Source organism: Fusarium odoratissimum, assembly GCF_000260195.1.
Source record: "Fusarium odoratissimum NRRL 54006 unplaced genomic scaffold supercont1.20, whole genome shotgun sequence".
Classification (NCBI taxonomy): domain Eukaryota; kingdom Fungi; phylum Ascomycota; class Sordariomycetes; order Hypocreales; family Nectriaceae; genus Fusarium; species Fusarium odoratissimum.
Genome location: NW_022158705.1, coordinates 203524 through 229240, shown reverse-complemented (window position 1 = coordinate 229240; position 25717 = coordinate 203524). Strand labels below are relative to the sequence as shown.

The window sequence follows — 25717 nt, the reverse complement described above, 5'->3', positions numbered from 1 at the left end:
CCGTGTTCCTCGCTAAAGTACTGCCCAAGTACTGTCACGGAAACGACCAAGCTTCCGGTCCTGGCCTGAACATGACTTGTCCGGGTTGCGACGTCAAATTCGAGACTCTGTCTCTTCTATTCCGCCACATGGAATTGAGATAAGCAACGGGCCTGGCACATCTACTCTATATCTTGAAGCATGAAATCGACGTGGCCAACCGGACTTGCAATATTTGCAAAAACCTGTTTGACTGAGAAGCTGGTCTTTTTAATCATTTCGGTACGAACACGAGAACACCGTCTGCCGAACTTGTGATAAGTGTTTTCTTGACTCGGAAAAATGGCACCAACATATCATCTCACGCACGCCGATCAAGACTCAGGCTTACCTCTGCAACTTTTGTCGGCGATCAGTTGCTTTCGACATGGACCACGACAAATGCGGACATTGTGGACTGAGCTTTAACATTAAACATGAACGGTTCGATCACGGGGTCGTGGCTCATCATAGATGCCCTGACTGTTTCCAGTTCTTCATGTCCTTTCATGACCTATGCAAGGCGAGTATTCTTCCTTAGTGCCATTTGAATCATCTGACAGGATTTGGCAGCGTTACAAGGAGCCTAATGAGATTAACCCTCCTCTTGTGGTCAAACCGGTCTGGCCGACGGTTCCAGCGACACCTGTGAAGAAAGAGTTTCTAACCGTTACTTCTATCCCAACAGCCGTTGCCAAAGCTAAATCTTAAGCAAGCCCAGAAGCTCCTTTGGGCAGAGTTGCTTCTCCAAAGGAGGTCAAACCTTCGGTGAAACAGAAGGCCCTCGGACAAAGTCAGTGACAGCCCATGCGTCGGTTATGTTTGAGACATATCCACCGAGATGCGCTGTAGCAAAGACGAGGCCTAAGGGGGGAAAGAAGATTGATAGGAGTCAAAGTTTGATTACCAGCTTTTTGGTTGCAAAGGCATGAGCGGCTGTTACGTAAGAAGAGCTAGGAAAAGGGATGGGATAGTTGCGAACATAGCAGAGGCTGGTGAGTATATCAGTTCGTTTTGTGAAAAAGAGACCAAAGGTTAGGACGGTTTCGATGTGCTTGAGCAACCTCCTGAACTCACGAGTCTCCTAATAATTTGTAAATCGTTTGGGCTTTGACACAATCAAGGTTTCTAGAAGGATCTCTGCGGGTTGTAGGGTAGCGCGATCGAATTAATGTTGGCTATTGTCCCGCCGACGATTCCGGTGATTAGCAGTTAACCGAAACTCAATCAACGACTGCCATCGCGAACATCCTCATTAGAAAAAGCAACGTTGATTTGTTGGCAACGCTCATGAAAACGTCGCTGGTCTCCACGCAAACTCCATCTTCTTCCCGTTGTACTCAAGCAAGACCTACTGAACTGCTGAGACTACAGCTGCCTCATCCACTTCAATAATGGAGCGTGCGTGCAAGCGCATCAAGCTTGAAGAGGGGGAACCTTTCTCCGCCGATGAATTCACAGTCGTCGGTGCGCATATCAAAGAAGAGCAGATTTCCGAGGAGGAAGAATCTGGGTCAGAGGAATCAGGCTCTGAAGACTCAGAAGAATATCAATCTTGCGAATCAGGCGGCGAAGAAGAATCCAACTCAGAACCCCAAGTCGTCCAGGGTTCTGGTCATGATCTCTCAACCTCAGAAGCGAAGGCGGCCTACAACCCACATTGCAGCGAATGTCGCAGATCCTTTCAAAGCAGTGCAGATATAGAACGACACACCTCCAAATGGCATTATAACTTCATATGTTACGCATGCGATGAAGGCTTCCCCTCAGAGTCGCAGCTGCACAGAGTGAGTACCTTTCTCTGGATAGGTAAAATTCTGATCTGACCGATCTTCCTAGCATAAAAGCAGCCATACAAAAACTCCCATTTGCTGCATCGGTTGCGAGAAGCGGATTCACTCAGGAATGATGGATCATCTGGAGAACGGTCGCTGCGAATCAGGTTGCAGTCTTCAACTCATCCATAGCGTTGTAGCAACCCACTGCAACGGTCTTCACCAATCGTCAACTCGGAACATCAATCTCCGATGCCCAACCTGCAAGAAAAAGTACAAACGGATGGGTCCGCTCCTCAAACATTTCGAGAGCAGAGCATGTGCTTTACGAGACTGGATAGAAGAAACAGGTTTGAAAGACTTGCTCATCGCTCTCAAGGAGCCGATTGAGAAGAGAAAGGCCTCAACTTTCCGATGTAACGTTTGCCACAGGAATTTCGGAAAAGCAGCTGCGCTGATGCAGCATCAGAGAGATAAGCATGAGCGCACTTACTGCTGTGCTTGCAAGACCAACTTTGGTAGTCCGGCTAAGAAACAAAAGCACGTCATTTCTGGTATTTCTTTGAAGCCTGGGATGTATATCTGCGACCACTGTGATCCCAAAGTCCCCTTTGGAACGGAAAAGGAGTTCTGTGACCATTTGTGGTTGGAGCACGTGGCGTGTGGTCCCTGTGGGCGAACTTTTAAGAGCGTCGAGCTGAGAAAACAGCACGATGCAGAGCTTCATCATAGATGTGGTGTTTGCTATCGGTTCTTCATTTCGAGCGGGGAACTTACTGAGGTGAGTGCTCTAAGCCCTGTACTATTGTGAGAGTTTGCTAACAAGTCTCTTCAGCACCGTGAAACTCATGTTGTCAAGCCCCCTGTCGTCGAGCAGCCGGTGCATGTCCCAGCGCCGGTGAAGCGAGAACCGACTCCGCCACCTCCTATCCCGGCACCTATACAAGTGAAGATAGAAATGCGCCAGGAAGTTCCCATCAGCAGGGTTGCTCCTGTGGTGGCGGAAAGAGTCCCTGTGAAGACAGAAGTTATCCCGGTAACTCGAGTTACACCGACTACAAGACCTGTGATATTTGCGCCATATCCACCCAGACCAGCACCTGCACAGGTGCCTGAGAATAAGAAGACCCAGTCGCTGATTACAGACTTTTTGATTCGCAAGTCATAGAAAGCTTGAGCAAACGATGGGAAGGTCATGAAGCGAAGCGATGCGTTACATTGCAGGAGGATTCAGAACATACGGAAGTCTAAGGTTTGGGACATCATTCATGTCACGTAAGAAGAACATGTAATACACCTTGCTACAAAAGTTAATCGTCAGTTCCATTGCCTGATGGTGGGACTTCTACCACAACAGTTTTCCCCAATGCATCGCACGCAAAACGGAACTTTACAACCGAACAAATTGAAAACCACATCAACAGTTTTCAACTATGATGGCCCTAGTGCATAGTACCCCTTCAGTGGGCTGAAGTGCAGCACAATATTATCTACGAAAGACCAGACGACATCATGTCAACGCCAATCATGAAGCGGATGATGCAACCAATGGTCTGGCAATCACAACAAAGATCATTTTCAGTGAACTCGAACGGAACGTCGAGACAGCAAAGCAAGAGGAAAAGCTTAGATGCATGACGGAAGAACAATACGACAACCAATCCATTACGGAAATCGATGACTTCTTCGGGTGGTCGAAGTAACATACTGTTACAAGATACCTCAAGTCTTGGCTCTGCGCTGGGAGCCTGATGCGATATCCGTTCAGAAGCTTGTTGAGTTTTGCGGGAATCCCGGAAGACGGTGGGGCCTTGCTCCTGAGATGAGTCCGTATCGTGGTGTGGACTTCAAAAGAATGATGGAGGATAACGATTTGTTGCAGACCAATCCTTTAAGCAATGATAAGTGTGATATTGCTTATCTGATCTTGTGTCAGATTGTGGATGATCTTGGGATTCGGGACGAGTTTGATGCGAAAGAGGAGGAGAGTCGGTACTGGAATTCTGTGCCACATCAGCCTGGCTGGAGTCGATGAAATACACGAGTCCTTCTATTTCATATTATCTGTCCCTTCAGTTACTGTCTGTGTTGAATATCTCGCTGAATCCTGACTTGCCTTGGGCACTCGGCGCCCATTGCAGCGTTCACTGTTTCGACGAGATACATAGTAATATCTGGACACCGCGAGGATTATATCAGAAAACCACAGAAGGAGAACAATAAAACCAGATCAAAGCGCATTCATTGTTCGTAAGCAAAATGGCAAAAGGTCGCTTGACAATGCAATTTGTCCATCCATGAGGCAGTGCTGCACCGAGATGGTCAGCGAACGCTCAGCTTACATTTACAGTGGAAAGATACCTAGAGATGAACTAAGAGTTATCCATACAACCTCGTTCCTGGCTAAACGGTTGGTGGAGTACATTAATCGCCGAAACATTGTGCATAGCCTCAACGTCTTTCGGTGATAACAGAATGGTCGCTTTTCTGGCGATCCGTGAAAATGGATGCGAGGCAATGTCACCAGCGACCCGCTGCCAAGACACACTATCGACATATGGCGTTCGCAGTTTTGGATCAGCAGGAATTCGCAGCCTCAAATCGTCAGAGCTGACAGCCCGGTTAGAAATACTCTATCAATCACGAACTAAGAGTTTCTGGATGGAGAAATAGCCCCCAAATCTTCCCGCTGCTTTTGTTCCGGGTCACTGAGTTAGTTTATTATCTATAGCAGCCCCCAAAAGGCTTTCACACCTATGTCATATTGACTAGCGAGACAGGCAGAAGTGCAATTTAGCACTGTTGAAGGATTGCTAATAAGGCTTTCGGACTTAAGTTAAGGCAGAGGGAGCCGATTTTGCCTTGCATCGCCATTGAGATCATAGGATAAGCTGAAAGAGTGGCTGAAAGAAGGGAGTCTTCCACAGCCTGGTTTATGTTTCGGTTTATTTAAACCTAACTTTATCTGCTTGGGGTCCATGTTTTCTCTTCAAGTTGTTATCCCAACGAAAATATCTTCCTAATAGTCTCTCGCTTAATATATTTCGTTCGTTTCATGAACAGTAGCTGTTAAACTCCCGTTGTTATCAAGCTATAACTGTTCCATTGTAATAGCGATTCTCTCCCATCTTCCTGGACAACCGAAGTATGCTCGACACAAAAGAGAGAAACAAGGCTCGCCCAAACTGCTCTTCGTTGCTTTCGATGGTATGAGAACACTGTTAACCACCAAAACTGTCCTCATGACTGACTCATGTAGGCACATGGCATGGTAGCGTCAAAAGCTCAAAAGAGACCGTGGTATCCAGCCTGCCAGATCTCATTTCCATGGGCGAGGAGGTTCGAAAGATTCGTGTCAATGGAGTAGGGACTGATAACTTAACAGACAAGGTTCTCGGGGGTCAGTTACAAATAGTTTTTCCCTTATTCTTTCATGTCCTGACTCACTTGTTGCAGGTCTTGGTGGTTGGGGTACACGTCGAAACGTCATAACCGCCTATAGTAAGCTTCCCGCATCCAACTCTAGTATTACCATAGGAGAAGAACTGACAATATATAGGGAATATTGCGGATGACTACAACAAGGGTGACAGGATCATCTTTTGTGGCTACTCTCGAGGTAAGTCAGGAACCTCCATTTGATCCGCGACCCTATAAAGACTAAAGATGATCCTCAGGCGCATGGGCTGCTCGATATCTAGCAATGATCATCGAATGTCTAGGTCTGGTTCGTGACGGAGACACGGAGTTTTTCAAGCGTTTGTATGACGCGTGCAAGAAGGATCCATACCTTACCAAGGCTAACAAGGACGATCTACGCCGCAATTATAAATGTTGGTCATAATACCCGCCTTCAAGGCTGATTGCTCTAACATTCTTAAGTTTGGGATGATGTTCAGATCGATGCCTTGTGCTGTTTTGACACAGTTGGCTCGCTGGGTATTCCACTATTTGGTATCGCGAAGCCACTGTCTTATCTTCATCGAAGCAAGTACAAGACCAAGGTCATAGACCATGTTCCAAATAGTAATTATTGACATAATCTGGTATAACGGTGTTGACAAGAGCTAATGCTTTGGACAGATGTGAAATATGCTTTTCACGCTCTGGCTTTGCACGAAACAAGAAGTCCTTATAGTCCAACTTACATGTGTGGACACAACGTCCATCAGGTTTTCTTTCTAGGCGATCACGGTAACATGGGTAAGCTTGGACAGCAAGAAGGCCTTGTGCACGCTCCTCTCGCGTGGATGGTGCAACAACTCTCTTCCCATCTGGGTATCACTTTCGATGAGGATAAACTCAAAAAGCGCTTCCCAAGCTGTACTTCTGAAGGGCAAACTGAAATGATGTCTCGACAAGGAACTCATGACACTACGCATGAGGTCATGATGAAACATGCCTGGTGCTGTCCTAGTGGTTCTATTCCCGGAGCTGGGGTCGGCAGACTAGTCATCATGGGTAGAAAGGACCGGAACCCAGGAATGGTTCTCAACTACTGTGACGCCGAGTGCACCGACTCCAGTACAAGCGAATCAACTCAGCATGAGGCTGCTTCAGCCCATGCTCAAGTACACATCGGCGCTCGTGGACGACAAGAATGTGGCTTCAGCGATGCAGTGCCAGGGTATCTTGGTGTTCAGCCTATGGATCCAAATCAAGTGTTTTACTGGAAGAGAAGAGCGGCAGGTGAGCAGGAAGTGGTTGCTGCAGATATCATTCGGGAGGCAAAGGTTGGGCTTTTGGAGGCGAGGCTCTTGGGCCTTCCTGCGGCGGCAGCTAGTCACCCGGAATGCTGTGGTCTGAACCGCACACAAGATGGGGATATCGATACTGAAGTTTCATCTGAGAATGAAGAAACTTCGGACTCGAGGGTGCGGCAAAGTACTAAGGTCAGGATCAAGAAGTGGTTTAACAGGAGGCTTGGTGCAAGTATTTGAATCTTCAGGTTATATAGACTATAGCTTACGGGGGGAACTCTATTCCAACTCATCTGCCAGACACATTATCTGGAAAGTATTAGACACTCAAGGCAGCACAGACACACCAGCATCCAATGTCTCTGAATCATATCCCGATGCTCAAGATTTCCCCTTTTTCTTTGAGGCGAAATATTTCTTGAGAGATTGTAACTACAAGAACTGTGGGCAGTCTTTCGAAACTGGCACGGAACGCATTAATCATGAGGTGGAAGCTCATAATCGTTGCATTACGTGTGAGATGTATTTCAAGGCCAGGTCTGCTCTTGAGGTAAGTAACCTTTGTGTCCATAACTATCACAGTGTTGACTTGGCCCTTTTAGAAACATCAGTCCAAATCCAAAGTCGTCGATACCGTCGTTAGGGACTTTGACCACTGGCTTGAATTCGCCGTCGGAACACGAGCACACGAAGACAAGCAGAAAGACAAAGCAGCTCGCAATCCCAACCCCAGCAAAAATATCGACTGCATCACCTGTGAACGAAAGTTCGAAAAAGCATCCACAATGATGAAGCACGTCGAAAACGGCAAATGTATCCCCAAGTTAACTGCGATGGATATCTTTGTCCTCGGACAGCGATTAGCTGAGCGAGGAGCTCCTTGTGTCAGGTTAGGAGGCTTCTTTTGTCCGATTTGTAACAGATCTTGTATGGTGTTGAGTGAGCTTATTCAACATGCTGAGGGAGATGAGTGTAGTTTGAATGTTTTGAGCGGGCCGTTGCAGGAGTTGATTTCGTTGCTGAAGATGGATTTCATGAGTATGGCTATGGGTCATGCCTTTTAAATTAGGGAGTTTATCTAGGAGTAGGGGTAGGGGTAGGGGTTAGGTACTGGGTCTAGGATGGTATGAGACTATCTTATGATATATACGATGCTTGGTCGGGTTGAAACGATATTTCCCTGATGGCACGAACCCGTGCATACATGTGTAATCGTGCATATACTGCAACTACTAGAGTTAAGAAGTGATTGGCTGCTCAACGTCAACTCCTATTAATGTAGGTGAGCCTGGGAGGCCGGTTTATCATATATAGTATTCCGACAGGCCTTTCCTGTCAACATTTTTCCGAACTAATCAACGAGGCTTTCCAACCGTAACTCAACTAGTTGCCCAACCCCCGACCGAAGAGATGATTTTCAACAATTCATACCGTCGAGGATGCTACTTTCGAAACGAGCGGCTTTCAGGAAACTCAAGTGCAGGCTGGATCATTACTTAGAATGTACTAATGAGCGTTCATGGAAGAAAAATGACATAGTAAGGTCACAAACTCCTACGACTGGGAGGAATAGGCCGCGGCCGGGAGGCAATTCCATGCTAACGCTCTTGAACGTGTCTTGGCCAGGTCATCTGGATCTTGGAGTCCCTGGTGTATGCTTGATGGATAAAAATTTCAGGTTCCTTTGGTTAATGACAGTAATTACAATGCATGCATACTTGCGGCACGGCAACTCATGAAGAACAGATGTTTTGTGCACTTTTTGAGAATGAGTCTTGAAACGTCTTCGAGGGAATTGAAGCGTGAATGGTAAGTGCAGTTACAATACGTCAAAACCTTGGGCGTCGGGTGACGAGAATGCATGATGGGTGCTGACGAGTCAAACATGTGGTCAAATGAACCAATAACCGTGGGGTAGCAGTCTGGGGAAGCTCACCTTTTGGGACGCTTATCCGAAGATGACAAAGGTTCGACAATTAATTGCCAAAGTCGGGCAGGCAGACCCATTTAGTTTTCGCATATTGGCTGGCTAAAAGTGACTCGTGTGGCGTAGAGATGGAAATGGAATTGGTGTCGCCGTACAGAGCACATCTGTGGGTTACATAAAGTCGCCCGGTGTCGTCACAAGGCAGACTTCACGTTGGGCCGACCTTACATGCGTTGTGCGTCAGAATGTAACAGCCGTTGCCTGCTGCTGCATAACCGGAAGGCTTATCAAGCGACAGACCAGTCAATCTGAAGCATGTTCTGGAAGACAGCGACGACCTGCCCACGATGACAGGTGGACTTCCCTTGGTGGTGGACCCTTTTGGCCAAGTCTGTCCACTCATCTGGGGCTATCCATTTAAATCCCTGTCGCCCAGAGTGCTAACTGGAATATCGTCAGTAGCTGAATGAAGAACAGACGTATCGCAAAGATGTCATGCTTGATGAAGCGTCTTCCGGCCACCTTCGCTAAAGCATAAGCATCAGAGCCGACGGCAGGGAGGATCACAAGCCAAAATTAAGATAGTCGGCTCGAGATCTCATCTCAGGGGATGTCTCACTCCAGGTCTCAGATAACAGAGCCTAATCATCGTCAATGGAATCTTTGGGGACCATCCCGAACATTTCGGGCCAATCCCGGGTCCCAAGTGCCGCCTGGTGTGCCGGATGTCTACGGGCGCCGATCTCGTGGTATCACGGTGATGATGGCATGAAAGAAAACAGAGGGACAATTCCACGGTCCATTTTCCAGGCGGAATAAGGGCGTCAGAGGCTCAACGCCCAACGACCGGCAGGGTATCATCAGAATCGAACCATGTTGGCATGCGCCGTGACCGGGTGGTGGAGGGCATTTTGAGTGGAGGTCCGTCTTTGGCTGACAGCTTTCCAATCGCGAGAATCGACAACGGCCCGAACGCCGCAATTCATTTGAATGTAATCCTTCATTCCAACTTGTGACACAGTGCTCATTGCTTGAGGCTTTATTAATGTTCTTGCCAGTCTCGTTTATGTTTCGTGTGTAAGTTGAAGCGACTGCAAGATATCCATACGCAATTGAAACATGCTGCAGCGCCATGTTTCTTGTCACAGGTATTGCGATCCGTCGCAAAAGATATGCGTGATATCTTTCTGCAGCTGTCCACGTCCGTCGGTAGCTCAAGCTCCATGCATGCTATTTAACGTTCAGCCGACGTCAAGTTGCCGACAACCATGTCATATCGGGTACACTCGCAGGTACGACTGCAACCCATGGACCGTACCTGTCCCTCAAACATTGCTCTTGCGAATCGCAGATGTCAAGTCTCAAGACTTGGAGGTGTGATTCAGGTGACTTTGGCTGGCGGTAATCCACAGCTCGAACCCATGGAATGAATCGGCGTCTAAGAGCACCCCGCTAAAACCCCCAGCACAGGTCAAGTCAAGACCGCAATCCCGGGAAAAGGGGTACGCTCAAATAAAGGTAATTTGCGTATCCACAATATCAAGATGATGGCTTGCTCGTTTGGAGATGTAAAAGACAATACCTCCGATTGATGTTGACTTTGAAGAAAGGGGAAGGAGAACGTGCCAAGATGTGGAAACACGCGTTTTGATTGCAGAGGATATTGTAAGTGGGCTTTGGCAAGCTGTTGCGGTGCAACATCCTTTGTTGATATTGCGTTAATGCGATTCATGTTTGGATATATCTGTACTGGTTATTGCCGATCCAAAACTTATCTGCGTTCTTTGCCAGTATAACCCACTGTTATACCTGGAGCGCCAAGTTTACAGAATGAGGTGCATCCCTAAGCGACCCGTCTTGGTTCATCTCCCATGCAAGTTTGCGCTGTTGTACCTGAACCGTGCTTCACGAGAGAGGTTTGTCATGTCTGTGTGCTTTTGATACACGCATGGAGCAGGCAAAGACCCTGGGCATACCAGAAGATCGCGAAGCACTGAAGCGCTGGAAGCCCGCGGATGGCGCGATGAGCTTCGGCCGAGGTTTTGTGAAAGGCCGGGATAAACCTGCCCGGGGAAGGGTGCTGGATCAGTGTCGTTATCTCGGGGTCCAGTGATTTTCCGCTAGGGCCATAGTGCAATGCGATTGAATTGTTGCAGATTCCGGTAGACGCATATTCATGAATGAGGCATTGGCTGAGATCGATACTCTGTTTGAAGTTGATGATAACCTCATGTTTCGAGAATCAGTAAATTCGCACAGTGTTTCCCTTTCTTCAGCTGCACTGGCAACCCACCCGTCGTGGACATCATCTGCTGGCATCGTGGAGCGTGGAGTTGCGTTGCTGGCAAAAGGGCCAAGAAACGAGAAATGGCACCCCCCACACGTCGTCATTTCACACTCCGTTATTAGCCCCGTTATCGAATCAAAAGAGGATTGGGCCCGGCGCCTGGGCGTTCAACGGACAACGGGCGACCAGCGCCAGGACCAACTCTACGCCAGGGCACGTTGAAGGCCAGTACTGCGCTGTATTGAAGTTTCTTTGTTACCAGTCAAAGTGCAATGGTAGGGGAATCATCAAAATAGAAGTGAGAGAAGAGATGTCAGCTTTTGCTTTTGATCGGAATAATCGATCCAATCACAGAATGCATGTCTCGTTTATACCCCGACATCGCAAAAAATCTCATGGATCGAGTATTCTTTCGTCCTGGCAGGTACTACAACGTGATTGCCTGTACCTAGGTTCTGCCAAACGAGGTACAAGCAGTTCATGTACTCCGCCTTTAGCCTGGCCAGGCTGTCATACAATGAACCACCATGATTTGCATGCCATAAAACAGCCGATACTTTGGTTCAAGTACTTGATTTACCCGCAGGCCTCAACTGCACTGGCACCTGCCAACTACGAGCCCCCAAAAGTCGCTCTCTGGCCTGTGCCCACTGGGAAATGCCCTGTCCTTCCTGTCCAGTGAGTTTCCACTGTCCACTCCCCACGACACGACGCTACTTCCTGATTTGATTGATTGATGGGCAAAGAGAAGCTAGGCTAGGCTTACTCCTTCTCCTTTCCCGCTCGCTCGGCCCTGGTTTTTTTCTCCCCCCATTCAATTCTAACCCAACCTATCCCGTCACGCCCTGTCCAAGTCGACGAGTCGTTCATCATCTTAACCACCACCACCTTTTTCCCTTTCCTTTCTCCCTCTTACCTTTACGGTACCTCTTCCTATTTCTTCCTCCGCCTCGATTTTCCCGTCTGCCTTGCAGCGGCTTTGGTCTCGACAGCGTTCTTCCGGTCCGTCGTGTTAAACTCGTCTCTCGTCTCGTCACCGACTTCTTGCGATTTTTTAATTCTTCGCACTTTTTCTCCGAGACCCTCGCGTGGTTTATTCCCGAGAATACGGCCCGTGGCGAGTAAACGTAAACCTTGCCTTGCGCTCACTTTTCCAACGAAGCGGAAAAAGGTCACCGACGAAGCTTAATCATATTCTTATCTCTCTTGGGTGAGTCGAGACCTCGACGCACAGGATTATGGTCGATTTGTCAACGTGTTGCCACGAGGGGCCCCGGAGCGTTAGGTGGTGCCTTTTGATGGATCCATGTCTTAGCTGGCCGATGGTGCGCATCTTGACGTCGGCCACAGCGGCAAATTTCCTCATCACCTTTCGTATTGCCCTTGTTTCTGGCACCGTCCTCGCATTGCGCTGCACATCGCCGTCGCATTCTGTCGTCAACATTCCGCAACAGCACCAAACTGACCAGACATTCTATCAATAGACCCTTATTGTCCAAGATTTGAAAGAGCCCGAGCCGAATCGTCTACGTCCCGGTTTTTCCCATTCAACCCCGAGAACATTGCAACATGTCCTACTACGACAACCCTCAGGCCCAGTGGTCGTCTTCTACCCCCAGCACCCAGCAGAATAACTGGGAGCACCAGGGTTCGACTACTCCGGTCCGCGCAGGTACGCCAGATTCACGATCGACCGATACAGAATTGTAATTAACGCATTGATTTGTACAGGCGCCAGCGGCCCTCAGCCCCAGGATGACTACGCCTTCTCGTATCAATTCGATGGTATGTGATGGAGCACGCTCAGAGATCTTGTCGAGTTCGATTGTCCTCCAAGCCTGTGCTGATGGCACGACTTGGCCGGCATATTCGAAATCCGAACAAGACTCGACTCTACGAATAAATCAAACTGACCCAATCCCAGAGGTCGATCGAGCATACGAGAACTTGCAAAAGTCTGGCAAGGGCTATGGAATGGGTGGTCGCCGTGAGTTTTCTATCCTGCGCTGCTAAGCCTGCCCAAGGTTCCGACATGAACGGATGAACTGGTCTGGTTGAGTGTACCAACAAACATACTGACAAGATCATGCAGACTCCCGTGGTTCTCATCACACCCCCGGCCCCCGCCCGCACTCGGTAAACAACTTTGATGACGCCCGTGGTCAGGGACCCAATCTGCAAAACTTCTACGCAAACCAGCGTCATCAACCTTCACGAGGCTCCAACGAGGCAGAGCAGGTCATGCAGGCTAAGAGACGGATGGCAGCTCAGCGGGAGCGAGAGCTTCGAAACCTGCACACAGAGCAGCAATATCAGCGAAGTAGGCCTCCCTCTACTGTGTAGCACATTCAACTATGACAAAGAAACAAGATGGCATATAGAGAAAAATAATGTGGTCATGGGCGACCGAAAATGTCGTTGGCCCAGACGCCGCTCGTGTTTCTTCCCTCCCAATTTTGAGCAGCATCTATGTAATATCGTCGAGTTTGTTGAGCATGGGCTAACAGCTTTTCTACGTAGCCGTCCTTTCCGAGGTGCCTCTGCCGCCCAACAAGCACATGTCTGAGGAGGAGACGCGAGAGTTGATTGCCCGTCAACGAAGTGCCCTTTATGGTGAGGGTCCTTTTGCAGACAAGGCAGGATACGTGGATGAGACTGGTAATGTCCGCACAGGTGCCCCTGTCCCTAGCGGACCCTCAAGCATCCGTGGGCACTCCCCTCTTGCCTATGACAGCGTAGGCCGTGCTCCCCCTACTGGCGAGGCTGGCACTCCCGCCTCTGGTGATGCACACGGTCCTCCCACTGAGCCCAACTCGCGACCTCACAGCACAGTCAGCCCACAGGCTGCTGGACCCACAAACAAGGTCTTTGACAACGCTGTGGGTAACCAGAGCCGTACAAGTACATCCAGCCCAACCGGCGGCTCTCCCTCTCGGGATCTGACTCCTGGTTCCAAGCCCAACCAGGCTGGTGCCTCTGTAGCTCCAATTGGAACTCGTCCTTCCGGTACACCCACAACTTCAGCTTCATCGAAGCGATCCACCACTCCTCTTGCCTCCCCAGGTGGCTGGGGACGTGGCAACGGTGTCTGGGGTCAGTCGTCCGGTCTCGGCGCTCCTGCTAGTGTCTGGGGTTAGAAAGGTCCGCTCACTGAGGATTAGGGGTAGCAACAAGGCGCAGGATTTGAAGTTGCATTTGGGACGGCGCAGAGGTAAACGTGCATTGCGGTCGGTATCTTTGGCGAGTACGGTCTTTGGCAACTCACATCTCGAGTTGAAGACGGTGTGAACATTGCAGGGCACTCGGATCTGGCGAGAGCCGAGTGATACAATCAAGGTCACAGGTGTTGAAGGGACGGCATCGACTAGGGAGTTGACATTGTTTTTCAGTTTTTTTTTTTTTCAGCAGGAGGTTACGAATTGGTGAACTGGGAGTTGCATTCGAACATTACTGGGGCGTCGCTATATCGTCTCGTTTATACTTTGAGGGCAGGAAAAGCGGTGTCGGGTATGAAGAAACGGACAGGATGGATACAGTCTCAGTCTCGGGATTGAGACGATTCGGAGTCTCTGGCCTTGACGACATTGTCGGTCTGGCTCACCGTGGGAGCGGCAACTATATACCCAACAGGGCGGTTCTTACGGCGTTCACTCTGTTTACGACGACCGATCAGCCTGCGAAATCGACTACGGCATGTGTTAGCATCAACTGCGTGGCGCGTTCGGAGTACCTTTCACGATGGAGGCATTTGAGTTGTCGGTGCGCATACCATGGCAATGGATTGGAAGGGAACCTTCAAGGGCTTGTTTATGCTCACGAATCGGCAAGCGAAAAGGAATGTGTTTATATACGGCGAAAACACCATAAAAAGACTAAAAAAAAGACGAAGACAAAAATGGCATCTCAAGGGGTTCAAGGTGGATCAAGGTTAGGGTCAGTTATCTTTCATGTCTCTCATTTGTACTGGTTTGGGGCAAGGTTTCGGTTTGGGACAGGTTATAGGGAAACGGTTCTATAAGGGTTGTTTTCGCAAGGGAAAGGAGAAATTGTTTTCTGATTTCGAGATGATGCTTAGGCTGGTGTAGGCCGGGTTGATAGTAATTGCGAGAAAGTTCGGGGATAAAGGTAATGCAAGTTTATTACGGAGTTGATCTGTCGGACGAGGAAATGTGCCTTGTGAGACATGCATGCTGTGCGAGGTGGCGATCGAGGACGAGATCTGAACAGATCAGAGGAGGCCCAGTCACCTGAAGGACTGACGCCTGACAGTAACAGTACTTTCTCGAGGCGATAAAAATAAACAATCAGATCAACTAGGGAACCTTATCTCGCGTTGATTAATTAACGGTAGCAGATTGTGCAAACGATGACGAGAATTGCATGTGCGCGTCATGGGAATGTCCGGAGCCCCCACCCGAAGACCGTGTCCGGACGGTCTTCTCCCCGCCAGGACCCTCAATCGGGGTCCCGAGTGCAGGCACCGGTGAGCATCTCATATGCATCTTGCAGTCAAGCTGCAGCTGGTGAGGGGAATGAATGACGGGTACACTACGTGACGCGATTCTTTTGTTTATCTTTTTCGTGTAGGTACATATAGCTCATTGCTCCCGCTCCTTATTTACTCTGTTCAACTGCATATTGACCTGTTGTGTTGTTGCAAAATACCGACAAAATGCCCTCCTTTGATGAAAAGAAAGCTTACGTTGAGCAAGAAGAAACGTTCTTCGACGATGGGCGTGAGATTGAGCTTCTGCACTACATCTATGGTCGGTCAGACATTGATGAGCTGCGAGGCTCGCCGGAGCGTGTCCTTCAAGCCATTGATGAGTTTGGACGTACGAAGAAGTATCTCATGAACGTGGGTGAGGACAAGGGCAAGATTGTAACAGATCTGATCGCTGAAGTGAAGCCCAAAGTCATGGTACACCAATTGGTCCCGTCTACTCTTGTGAGGAACTTACTAACTGGTACTGGTGTAGGTTGAACTTGGAGGCTACGTTGGCTACTCAACCCTCCTCTTCGCCAACGCCGTCCGCAAATCCGGGGGCACACACTACTTCTCCCTCGAGCGCAACCCCGAATTCGCCGCCGTCATAACTTCCCTTCTCGACCTCTCAGGCCTGCGCGACATCGCCCGCGTGATCGTCGGTCCCAGCGACGCAGGCCTAGCCCGCCTCCACGCCAACGGGACAATCTCCAAGATCGACCTCATGTTCCTCGACCACTACAAGCCCGCGTACACCAGCGATCTTAAGCTCTGTGAGAGATTGGGTCTCGTAGGACCGGGTAGTGTTCTGGCGGCTGATAACGTCATCAAGCCGGGGAATCCACCGTATTTGGCGTATGTGAGGAGTAGTGTTGCGGAGAAGCGTGCGGCGAAGGGGGGGGATGAGAAGGAGGGGTTTGCGGATAGAACTGCGAAACAGTATGCGAAGAGGGAGGGGGAGGAGAAGATTAATGAGGAGGAGGGGGATCCGAATCTGGTGTATGAGAGTAAGTTGGTTCATAGCTTTGAGCCGACCGGTGTTCCTGTGAGTACCCCCATGCAACCACTGTCATTACTCTCGCTAACAATTGAAGGACGCTGTCGAGATTACAAGATGCACTGGTCGCGAAGATTAGAACTCTTTACCTACCGATCAATAGAATCGACTCCAGCGTCTCGCGAACTCTAAAGTGACTGACTGCCCCTCAACACCAAAAGAATCATCACGGGCTCCCCGCCCTCACAAGCGCCCTCGTCCCCACGCCACCTCATCCAATTAAGAGCCACGCCCGGTTAGCTCAATCGGTAGAGCGTGAGACTCTTACGAGTACGCGATCTCAAGGTTGCGGGTTCGACCCCCGCATCGGGCTGTTCCTATATTTCGATTGCGAGCGTTTGCGAGGCTTTCCCTTTTTTTGGTGCTTTCGTGTTTCGTAGTAGTGTTGTGGTAGGTCGTAGGCTTTGCTTGGTTGACGAGGAAAACATCTGGGCTACAGTCTTTTGATGATTCAAGTTTCGTGCTGCATTGCTCTGTGAATGGCGACATCTCTCCCAGAAGTTTACAACTGTTTATCGTGGGTGAATGCTTAGATACTGATGATTGTGTTGGTCTGTTCATCTCGCTCTTATTCCTTGCTGGTTCATGCATGTAGAGGTACTGTACATATATGCCTTAACCTCAACTTACTCGTTTATTCTAGGCATCATCTCCTCCGTTTGTTAGCATCAATTGTCGGCGTTTGTTCATTGACTGTTCCTTGATGAGTGCAGCACGTGGTTGACGCTGTGAAGGACGAGCAGTGCCAGCGCCAGTGCCCGCATCAACAACAAACGGGACTCCGCAGTCAATGAATCACTGGGCAGGACCGAATTTAAAACTTGACCTGGACTTGCCTTTTATTTATTTTTTCTTCTTCTTCCCTCCCAACCATTTCAACCTCATCTCACCTCACCTCACTTCCGTCGCACGGCTCCTTATACCCCAGGCAGCTGCAAATAAGGTTACTGATTGAGTCATCACGGAAGCATATTATTCTGTTTTAAATTGGAAGACTTATCTTTTTTGAGGCTATGTACATATTGCCTTCCAAAAGCTGAAGTTAATTGGGATTTTTCAGTGTGTTGGCTTGATATGTCTCGTTGAGATGTCATAAGCTTTAACTATCAATCAATCAATCACTTCCGTTGCCCAATATCTTGCTTTTGGCTGAAAAGCTACATGTCCTGATGACTGACTCCAAAAGTATATAGATGAGTGCCGCATTTTTTCATTCTTGGGATATTCCAACGCTGCCACATATCTTTCTTGTCTTGAGAGGTAGCTGACGACATCACCTCTACCCATCTAGCCGAACAAATCGAAAAGTCGGGGAAATGCATCTCCTTGGGCTACACGATGACTCGTTCTTCGACCCGCACGGTCGTTTGACTGGTTCCTACACGGTCACGGACCTCACGCCAGATAAGTTCCCATATTGGGACGACGAGTTTGGTCAATCTGGTAAAGACAAGGAACCGCAGGTCCTGCCTAGATGCTGCCTATGTTGCTTCAAGTTTGAGCCATGTGACTCTATCGTCGTTCGTATGTACCCTTGTCAAATCATCTGTCCCAACCCCCTACTAACTCGCGACAGTCAACCCCAGAAATCCTCACTTGCTCGATACCTGGGCGGGTGAGTACATTGAGCCAGAGCGCATCGATCCGACTGGCTGGGAATTTGCATGTCGCCGTCCCCTTGAGAAAGGTTACCACCCAGAATGCGTGCACCTGGTTGCAAAAGGTCTCCCTTTTGGTGACTCCATTCATTGCGCCATCAAGGACCGTACCAGTTACGGAGTCGGCTACACTGAACTTCTTCCATCCGTTGAAGCAGCCCGCGTACGTCGATTGACGAAGAGGTTTGCTCAAGAGCTCATGGCTATCGTCGGATATCGTCTTCCCTTCTAGATCTGTGAGAATATTGGCCGTTACTGCTTGAGCGAATATGCGACGAAGCTCATCAACGACGTTTGGTCAAACAAAGACTTTGCGGGACCTCAGGATGCCACCCTCCGGGTGACCAAGTCACGTTCCATCTGGGCACAGCACGTTGAGTTTGAGGGTCTCCGGTACATCAAGTCTCTCTCCGCCACTCGTAAAAGCGAGAGTGACACGAAGCTCTTCGAGGCTACCTCCGGCATCCGTGTCAGTGTCTACTTCGCCGAAGACTGTTTGGGTATCCGTGAAGTTGTCATCACTCAAGATGACAACACTACTTCACTAAATCAAGATAAAGGCTTGAGATGGGTTTTTAACCGTCGAAAGGCTCTTCCGTTCAGCTTCAAATACAAAACTAGTATAAGTTACTTTTCCATCCTCGACAATACCGGTGATCTTCACTTACTTACTGGTTTTGCGCTTTTAGGGTCTGAAGCTGCGTGACTTGGCCATAACTGAGATAGAGAATGAAGATGCAAACTGCCTACAGAGGCGCTGGGCTGTTCTGCCTAATGACCTGGATATTTCCCAGCTCGCTCCGCCTCCACCAGGGTGTAACTTTGAAGTGTCAAATGAGCCGATCCGTGCAGTTGACTGGAATCTACCTGGATGCCGTGGTTATTCCGTTCTCATAGATGGCTACTCTACCTGTGACATCATCTCGAACAACATGGCAGGGCCATCTTCACAGTTGGTGGATTGGAGCAACGAATATGAAGGCGTTTGGTTCTACGTACCCGTTGATCGAGACGAGCGAATCGCGGAGCTTTGGCTTCGAATTGAAGATCGCGGCAATACATATACATGGCATCGAAACTACAAATGTCTTGTTGTAAGTTACGATGATAGCCTCAATGCTAGGTATAAACACACTTATACTATTATAGATGCGTACGAATAAAGGCCGGAGCTTTGTTCTCGGTTTGCAAAGTGGAAAGGCCAGCAAGTTCACCTATCAGCCGATCACTACGTTGTCGCTGACCGATCCATCTCGAATGCTATATTGCAGGACCAAAACAAGGTTCTGGTTGGGCTTTGAACAAGCAACGACTTGGGACCAGCACGACATCGGCATTTCACTTCCAAATTCACCCAAATCCACTCCTTACAAATTCAAAGAGCTCAATTCATCGAATGCTGAGCTTCGGGATGTCAGGGCAGTTGCTGTATGCCGAAATTGGAGATACTCTAAGGATGCGGGAATTGTCGGCATGCTCCTTACATACGCCGATGGCCATCAACGATCTCTCGGGCAAATCCGTCTCGATTACATGGAGGCGCCTCTCACGGTTTCTTCGGGAAAGATCTGGCTTGGTTGTGACAAGTCAGAAAAAAAGCCTCTCCCTAATGGCTTCTGGCCGCGGACATTCAAGATCAAGTGGGTTGAGGTGGATAAGCCTTTGCAGGATAAGAACCGGGAGTACTTTGAACTACCGCTTACAGGCTCTCTTAAATGGGAAAGCCACTCGATCGGGGACCTTCACTCAGTGTGTCATCATGAGAGCAGCGAACTGCAAAATGAGATGGATCAGGTGCTAGCCCGTGAGGCTGAGTCTGGGCGACGTGCTCCGGGAGTGGTCAAAACGTTCTCTGTCGTTGTTTAAAACCCAACAGGGCTCCCTTGATATTTCTTGATCAAAGATTTTCCCTTGACGTACTACCTAGCTGAATTGGGATGGGCTGGATGGGTGGTAGTGAAGGGATGTTTTGTAGACTTTTGTAAGGAGCATATCCACCTCAACTAGGTAGACAAAGCAATCTGCCTTCATTCCCTTGAGGCCCGTGAATATCAAGTTGTTTCATTAAGCTCTAGTCCAAGATAAATAGCGGATGCAAAAAAAAGGAGATGTTCGCCTCCGACTGTTCCCGCATGTTGATTGTAAGCGTTTTCGTTGCTTTCATTTTTGGTGTTTTGGTGCTTTGACGTAACTCCTCCAACGGCTTTGAATGCCTCGGAAGCTGAACATGGCCTGGCTTCTGAGGCTGCAGTGGAGCTGGGCCAGTCTGCTGGCCTCTCTGGTGGCTCTTCCGACAACCCCTTCGATTCTGGCCCGGCACGAGATCAAGATCTTCCCAGACCAGGCTCTCCTGTGGTTCGTGAACCACGGATGTTCAAGATATGCGGTCTCTGCAAGTTTCCATTTGAAGAACGACAGGCTGTCATTGGCTGTATGTTGCCAACTTCCGCTGTGATAGCATTCACTCACTCATTCTAGACATGGATACCTCACCTCTTACCTGGAGCGACAAATACTTCCCAGACGGTGAGTCGTACACTTCAGTATCACACGACAAGGGATTCCATGCAGCTTGCGTTGAAATTGTAGGCGATAATCTATCTGCCAAAGGTTTCCTTGAATCCTGTACATGGAACATCCTTGACCGCGGATTCCATGATTCATTCACTCAACCACCGCCCTCTTTTGTGGCACTGCGCACAGGACGTCTCAAATCATCGCTTGCCCTGGAGCTCACGCACGCCATCAGCAATCGACTTCCTATCGAAATATGCGAGAGAGTTGCAACTTACTCCTTGAGCGACAAGACTCCACCTGGATGCCTGGCAACATCGGGATTCTGGTGGCCCAGAGAAAGAAGTCACACTGCCGGTTTTCGATGGCCAAAGCGTTTGGGCCCAGAACATTGAGATCGAAGGTCGCAATTACGTCAAGTCCCTGTCAACCATTCGTATGAACGAGAACGACACGAAGATTTTGGTGGCCGAGCCCAATTTCTCGTCAAAGATGCAGAAGTCACCTCCAGTCGACAACATCATCTTCTACCTCCTGTGTCTTGGACTAAGCGCCGCACAAGGTGGATCAAGGAATCGATTGCTGCGGACCTGAGACGCGCTATCAACGGTGGTCTTCCAGAAGAGATATGCCAATACATTGCAAGCTTCTATATGCGTGAACGCGCATGTCTCATTCTACGAGAACCTTGGCTGGACCCAAACCGTCCCAACTGTTGGATTAAAAGTCTATTCATTGGGAGAAACAGCTCTATTTGGGCCCAGAATATGGAAGTCGAAGGGCTGCGCTACGTCAGGTCTCTATCGGCCCGCCGCCTCACCCAACAAGACACCTTGGTCTTCAAGGCCAGATACAGGAAGAGGGGCGCTCGCAACAGACCTGAGGCTTTCTTAGGCATCTATTACTCTGAGGACCACGGGGGAATCCGGGAAGTGATCATCACAGAGGATAATGAGCTGCCCTCTCTGAACATGGAACCGGGTCTCTCTTGGAGCATTTCTCGTTATCAAAACACTCCACTGCAATTCGGATTACGGCATGATGTAAGTTCACCTATCCTTTCATACGATATGCGCTCACAGATCGGAATAGGACATCAAGCTACGCTTTCTGACAGTCGCCCAAACTCTTGAGCATGATATGAGGTACGAACAAAGATCTTGGGGAGTTCTTCCAGAACGATTTGATTCATTTCCACAAAATGGTGACGGTCGTCGGAGATGCGTTGGACAAGTACGTCTCGATTGCCTCGACCTTCCCTTGCCAGTCTACTCAAACAACTTCTGGCTTGGCTTGGTGGACATGGACGACATAGAACCTGAGGAATTTTACCCATGGCATATGAGAGTCACCAGCCTTTATCTGTCTGAGCCCGTGCCTAACGATAATACGAGGTACATCAAAATCCCATTCAGTGGAAGACTTGAGTGGGCAGTTTTCGGCTTCGCTAGTGCTGTCCGACAAGTTGAGGGAGGGGAGCCGTGCGATGAAATTGGTCAAGTCATGGTCGGTAGGAAGAACGTCTTGGACTACGCAAGCCCAGATATCAAAACATTCGCTGTGCCGATTCGAGGGAGGGAGAACCGATCTTGAGTGCGTTTGGATGTAATGTCAGCGTGGTTGCGATTTTAAGCGAACCATCTCATTCGCGGGAAAGGTAGCATACAAACGACAACAGTGTCATCAATACGGAAGTCAAACCTGCAGAGACCACACGATGGTGAAAAGCCTCTATTAGCCTTGTAATAAACTATCTCCAAATCGTCACTATCAACATCGGAGTCGATAACATCATGATCTTCAAATTGGAGACCCATTGTGAAGGTGTCTGTCTTGGTAAACTGACCACCAGACGTCAACAAATTGTCAGATGCGTAGGTTGGTTTGGGCGGTGTTTGAGGTGCCGTTGAGAGCGCGGCCCAAGGGAAGTTTCTTGATGTAAGGGAATGGAAATGCAATAGAAGAAATAAGAGTTCGAAAGTCAAGGTCTGCAAGAGATGTGGGCCCTTCTTCGTGTGGTGAATGATGGGTTTGCTGTTGGATGCCACTTTGTTGACGCTGGTGTGCACTGTCGTCCAACTGTCAGAAGCCTACAGCAGCAAGACCAGACAGTGACAAATAGTGATGGTAAGTAATGGATGTCTATGAGGAGATCTTTTTGAAGGAATTGATTATATTTGTGTTGTCGGATGTCAAGGTAGTGAGGAGTAGTGTATCATGATTCTGAGTTAGACTTGTAAAAAGTATCTCTTGCCGTCACACTCCAATGCTTGGATCTTCCGTGCACAAGCATACATCTAATTTTCACTAATGCTACATTTCTACTGCATTATAAGACTCTGATGGGCATTTAGAGCTCTTAAGCAAGCACTAGGTAACTTAGGTACTTAGGTATCCGAGTGCCAGCAGTACCAAACGCGTGCCCCTGAGCAACACGGTTATCTGCCTGGCTCGCCGACCTCGATCAATGAATGGCTTTCGCCCTTCCTCTTCCTTGGGGTTCTTTCTTTCTTCTTGGTTACTTCGTCCTTTTTCCTTGCCTTCTCTTCTCTTTTCTTTCGACCCATGCCTCACCTCGTCTGACTTCGTCCCGATGGAACTCGCGTTCGAGGACCGACACTTGGACCCTTCCAAAAGGGACTTTTCAGACTTGGACTTGTACGATATTATCTGCAGCCTTTGCGGGTTTGAGATCACCGAAGCAGATGAAGATGAACTCGTCGAATGTAAGGTCGCAAATCTGCCGACTTACGGCATAACACTGACAGTTACAGGGGAGAAAGCCGCAGAACCCGGAATAGTCAAATGCCATGGCAGAAGAGCCCACCTCATTGTATTACATCATGATTGCGTTGATTACGCTGAGTCCTTGGCTTCGGGTAGTCTGCGAGATCTCGCTGGAGCTGCCGTCACCATCCGCGGGAGCTTTAATGAGCCTGGAGAAATGTGCGACCCTCGCCGCCGCTGGTTGGAGAACGCCGTCACACAGAACCTCTTCCAGGCTCTTCGTGGGCGTCTAACCAAAGAAATCTGCAGATATATTGCCGTTTACTGTGTTCGCGAACAGTCAATTCAGTTCATCCATGAACGATGGTCGAGGCAGGGCCGACCTCGACGAGGGTTCATATCAGTTCCTGTCCACGGCCACACGACTCTATGGGCCAAGTACACCCATTTTGAAGGTATTCGATACATCCAGTCGTTCTCTTACGACTCGCAGGGTGGTGATGAAGAAATGCTCATCAAGGGGAACACGGAGGAGCCTTTGAACGTTTTCATCCGTCATAACCATCTAGGAGCCAACAAGGTTGTTATAACTGAAGGACAGGAAAGGCCTAAGTATAAGGAAGTCGATGAGCAGTGGTGGACCTGTCATGCTCAACAAACCCGCCCATTCCACTTCAAGGCAAGATTTGATGTAAGTGTTGCCAGCTTTATAACTTGGAAGCAGACGTTGCTGACAAGCCTGGGTCTAGGGCATCAAGATCCGGAACCTCGTTGTTGTCAAAACCCCAGGGACTTTTCTCAACTTCGCGTTAGCCAGTCCTTGCGAGATACGATGGGCTATGCCTCCGTCGCCAGTGAAGTTTTCGCCCAAGATCCCGCTCCCTTATGGCATGTGTTGGACTGATGTACAAAGTCTTGACTGGAATAAGGCAGGGACATTCGGCTATTCTTTCCTTCTTCTTGGCGAATCTGTCTTGCAATGCAATTTCCACGGGGATGGACCGCCAGTGCCTTACCACAAATACACGACAGGTGAACCCAACGATGTCATGTGTCTGCATTTTCCCATGAACCCTAACGAAAGAGTCTCCGAACTCTGGGTCCGCCAATATCCTGAAAGAAAGGCCACTCTCGTCGTAGGTTACCAACTCTCTTGTAGATGTATGCAGAGATGTCACTGCTAAACAGTGGGTGATACAGATTGTCACAGGTCACGGCCGCAGCCTCGTCCTTGGAACCCAGCAAGATGGCCCGGGTGCGACATACCATGTCATCGCTAAACTACCACAAGATAAACCTTCCTCCATGTTCCACTCGCACGCCAACAACCTCTCCTGGTTCCATTTCGATTCTGTGTTTACCTGGGAAAAGCCGCAAACCCGACACATCCAACCTGCTTGGAAGACTGCGCCCGACATGACCATCGATACCCACTACTCATCAGCAAAGCTAGACGGAGTCAGAGAGATTACCCCGTGTATAAAAAGAGCGCTTTTCACTTGGGGAGAGGATGAAATTATACAGGGTCTTCTCTTCACCTACGATGATGGTACTCGAACTTGTATTGGTGAGGTTCTGTATGACGACCTTGGGACGCCGCAGAAAGTAACTTCTGATACTTTGTGGATACGATATGTCGAATACAAGGAGGCTGGTCTTTCCGATGAGAACATCCACTGCTGCGATTGTGGAATAGAGTGGTTTGGCTTCTCTCAACCGCTGCTACAGTCCTTCTCCTCGCACAGAGAAATGGATAATCTCACTGATGAACAGGACTCTGACGAAGACCAAACTTCTCACGAAGGCGATAGCTCTGCAGAAGATGACCGTGAGGCCGAAGCAGAGAGCGACGACGAGTATGACAGGTTTCCAAAGTATATCTCACTGCCCATGAGAGGAAGGCTCGACTGGGTCAAGGACTCTGACGGCAGTACATGTCTATTGTCGCATCACATGCGCAGTAGACCGGATAACGAGATGCTTCATGTACTGGCCGAAGACGCCAAGTCCGAACGCGAGGACCCGGTCGTTAAATCCTGTACCATTCTGACTGGAGAAATTAGAAAGTTCAAGACAGGTTCATCTTGACAACAAAAACTCATGGTATGCTAACTTGAGCCACCAACCAGCTCCAAGAAATCTCCGAGACACGGAAAAGGTTGCCGAAGAGTTTGACAACTATAACATCTACGGGCTTTGAGGCCAAAATCACAATTTTAAGAAATTGGCATTGTCTTTCGAGTTCTCTGGATGTTGGGCACCATATCGCAGGTCCTGGGTAGCTAGAGACGGGGAATAATCACGACTATGTACAATATGGACATGCTTAGCGTTTAGGAAGAATACTAATGGCAATCCCTTCGTACAATGACAAGTTCATGCCACACCTCATGAGAGTTCTAGTATGCTCACATGAATATGATCATAATATTGCTGAGTATTGCTGAATTCATTGAAGTATCTTCCCATGCCTAGTCACGGAAACCACCTCGTGTTTATACTGATGGGTTGTTTTCTTGTAACATTGTGTAGACAGGGGACAGATTACCACATCATCAAATCAGGGCC

At 48.9% G+C, this 25717-nt stretch overlaps 7 protein-coding genes and 1 non-coding gene across 12 annotated transcripts; all 8 read left to right on the top strand.

Annotated features, from left to right (window-relative positions):
* The first annotated feature begins 1286 nt into the window (after positions 1-1286).
* On the top strand, positions 1287-3252 carry FOIG_10968 (uncharacterized protein). Its single transcript, XM_031211498.1, has 3 exons — positions 1287-1805; positions 1858-2574; positions 2629-3252. Exons 1-3 carry the CDS (start codon positions 1413-1415, stop codon positions 2959-2961), a joined length of 1443 nt encoding a protein of 480 aa, XP_031058682.1. The 5' UTR covers positions 1287-1412; the 3' UTR covers positions 2962-3252.
* Positions 3253-5120: 1868 nt separating this feature from the next.
* On the top strand, positions 5121-6879 carry FOIG_10967 (uncharacterized protein; the record flags this gene model as incomplete). The annotated part of the gene is made up of 6 exons (XM_031211497.1): positions 5121-5193; positions 5250-5294; positions 5353-5412; positions 5471-5626; positions 5676-5819; positions 5877-6879. The coding sequence occupies 6 exons, from the start codon at positions 5121-5123 to the stop codon at positions 6731-6733; spliced, it is 1335 nt and encodes a 444-aa protein (XP_031058681.1). The 3' UTR covers positions 6734-6879.
* Positions 6880-11421: 4542 nt separating this feature from the next.
* On the top strand, positions 11422-15083 carry FOIG_10966 (uncharacterized protein). 4 transcript variants are annotated; one of them, XM_031211496.1, is made up of 6 exons: positions 11422-11917; positions 12192-12379; positions 12439-12492; positions 12632-12694; positions 12800-13027; positions 13228-15083. In XM_031211496.1, the coding sequence occupies exons 2-6, from the start codon at positions 12277-12279 to the stop codon at positions 13842-13844; spliced, it is 1065 nt and encodes a 354-aa protein (XP_031058680.1). In that variant the 5' UTR covers positions 11422-11917; positions 12192-12276; the 3' UTR covers positions 13845-15083. The 4 variants fall into 4 exon arrangements, with proteins under 4 accessions (XP_031058680.1, XP_031058679.1, XP_031058677.1 ...); XM_031211495.1 differs by having other exon boundaries at positions 11422-12379; XM_031211494.1 differs by having other exon boundaries at positions 11517-11917; positions 12439-12694.
* Positions 15084-15143: 60 nt separating this feature from the next.
* FOIG_10965 (catechol O-methyltransferase) lies at positions 15144-16382 on the top strand (the record flags this gene model as incomplete). Of its 2 annotated transcripts, XM_031211492.1 has the most annotated exons (3): positions 15144-15628; positions 15687-16238; positions 16288-16382. In XM_031211492.1, exons 1-3 carry the CDS (start codon positions 15380-15382, stop codon positions 16327-16329), a joined length of 843 nt encoding a protein of 280 aa, XP_031058676.1. In that variant the 5' UTR covers positions 15144-15379. The 2 variants fall into 2 exon arrangements, with proteins under 2 accessions (XP_031058676.1, XP_031058675.1); XM_031211491.1 differs by having other exon boundaries at positions 15169-15628; positions 15687-16382.
* A 98-nt stretch (positions 16383-16480) lies between these two features.
* On the top strand, positions 16481-16563 carry FOIG_10964. Its single transcript has one exon. It is a non-coding gene; the product is annotated as a tRNA-Lys (tRNA).
* Positions 16564-17566: 1003 nt separating this feature from the next.
* On the top strand, positions 17567-18614 carry FOIG_10963 (uncharacterized protein; the record flags this gene model as incomplete). The annotated part of the gene is made up of 3 exons (XM_031211490.1): positions 17567-17774; positions 17827-18071; positions 18141-18614. The coding sequence occupies 3 exons, from the start codon at positions 17567-17569 to the stop codon at positions 18612-18614; spliced, it is 927 nt and encodes a 308-aa protein (XP_031058674.1).
* Positions 18615-18840: 226 nt separating this feature from the next.
* Positions 18841-22015, top strand: FOIG_10962 (uncharacterized protein; the record flags this gene model as incomplete). Its single annotated transcript, XM_031211489.1, has 6 exons — positions 18841-19002; positions 19058-19712; positions 20160-20339; positions 20387-20750; positions 20826-21465; positions 21515-22015. 6 exons carry the CDS (start codon positions 18841-18843, stop codon positions 22013-22015), a joined length of 2502 nt encoding a protein of 833 aa, XP_031058673.1.
* A 1000-nt stretch (positions 22016-23015) lies between these two features.
* On the top strand, positions 23016-25237 carry FOIG_10961 (uncharacterized protein; the record flags this gene model as incomplete). The annotated part of the gene is made up of 4 exons (XM_031211488.1): positions 23016-23148; positions 23197-23840; positions 23899-24285; positions 24350-25237. The coding sequence occupies 4 exons, from the start codon at positions 23016-23018 to the stop codon at positions 25235-25237; spliced, it is 2052 nt and encodes a 683-aa protein (XP_031058672.1).
* Positions 25238-25717: the final 480 nt, after the last annotated feature.

Bases quoted from the DNA above. Each gene is read 5' to 3' on its own strand.
- FOIG_10966 (XM_031211493.1), top strand. From the start codon at position 12,463: ATGACTACGCCTTCTCGTATCAATTCGATGGTATGTGATGGAGCACGC. The intron at 12,695-12,799 runs GTGAGTTTTCTA...AAGATCATGCAG, and splicing joins CTATGGAATGGGTGGTCGCC to ACTCCCGTGGTTCTCATCAC. The intron at 13,028-13,227 runs GTAGGCCTCCCT...TTTTCTACGTAG, and splicing joins AGAGCAGCAATATCAGCGAA to CCGTCCTTTCCGAGGTGCCT.
- FOIG_10968 (XM_031211498.1), top strand. From the start codon at position 1,413: ATGGAGCGTGCGTGCAAGCGCATCAAGCTTGAAGAGGGGGAACCTTTC. The intron at 1,806-1,857 runs GTGAGTACCTTT...CGATCTTCCTAG, and splicing joins CAGAGTCGCAGCTGCACAGA to CATAAAAGCAGCCATACAAA. The intron at 2,575-2,628 runs GTGAGTGCTCTA...AAGTCTCTTCAG, and splicing joins CGAGCGGGGAACTTACTGAG to CACCGTGAAACTCATGTTGT.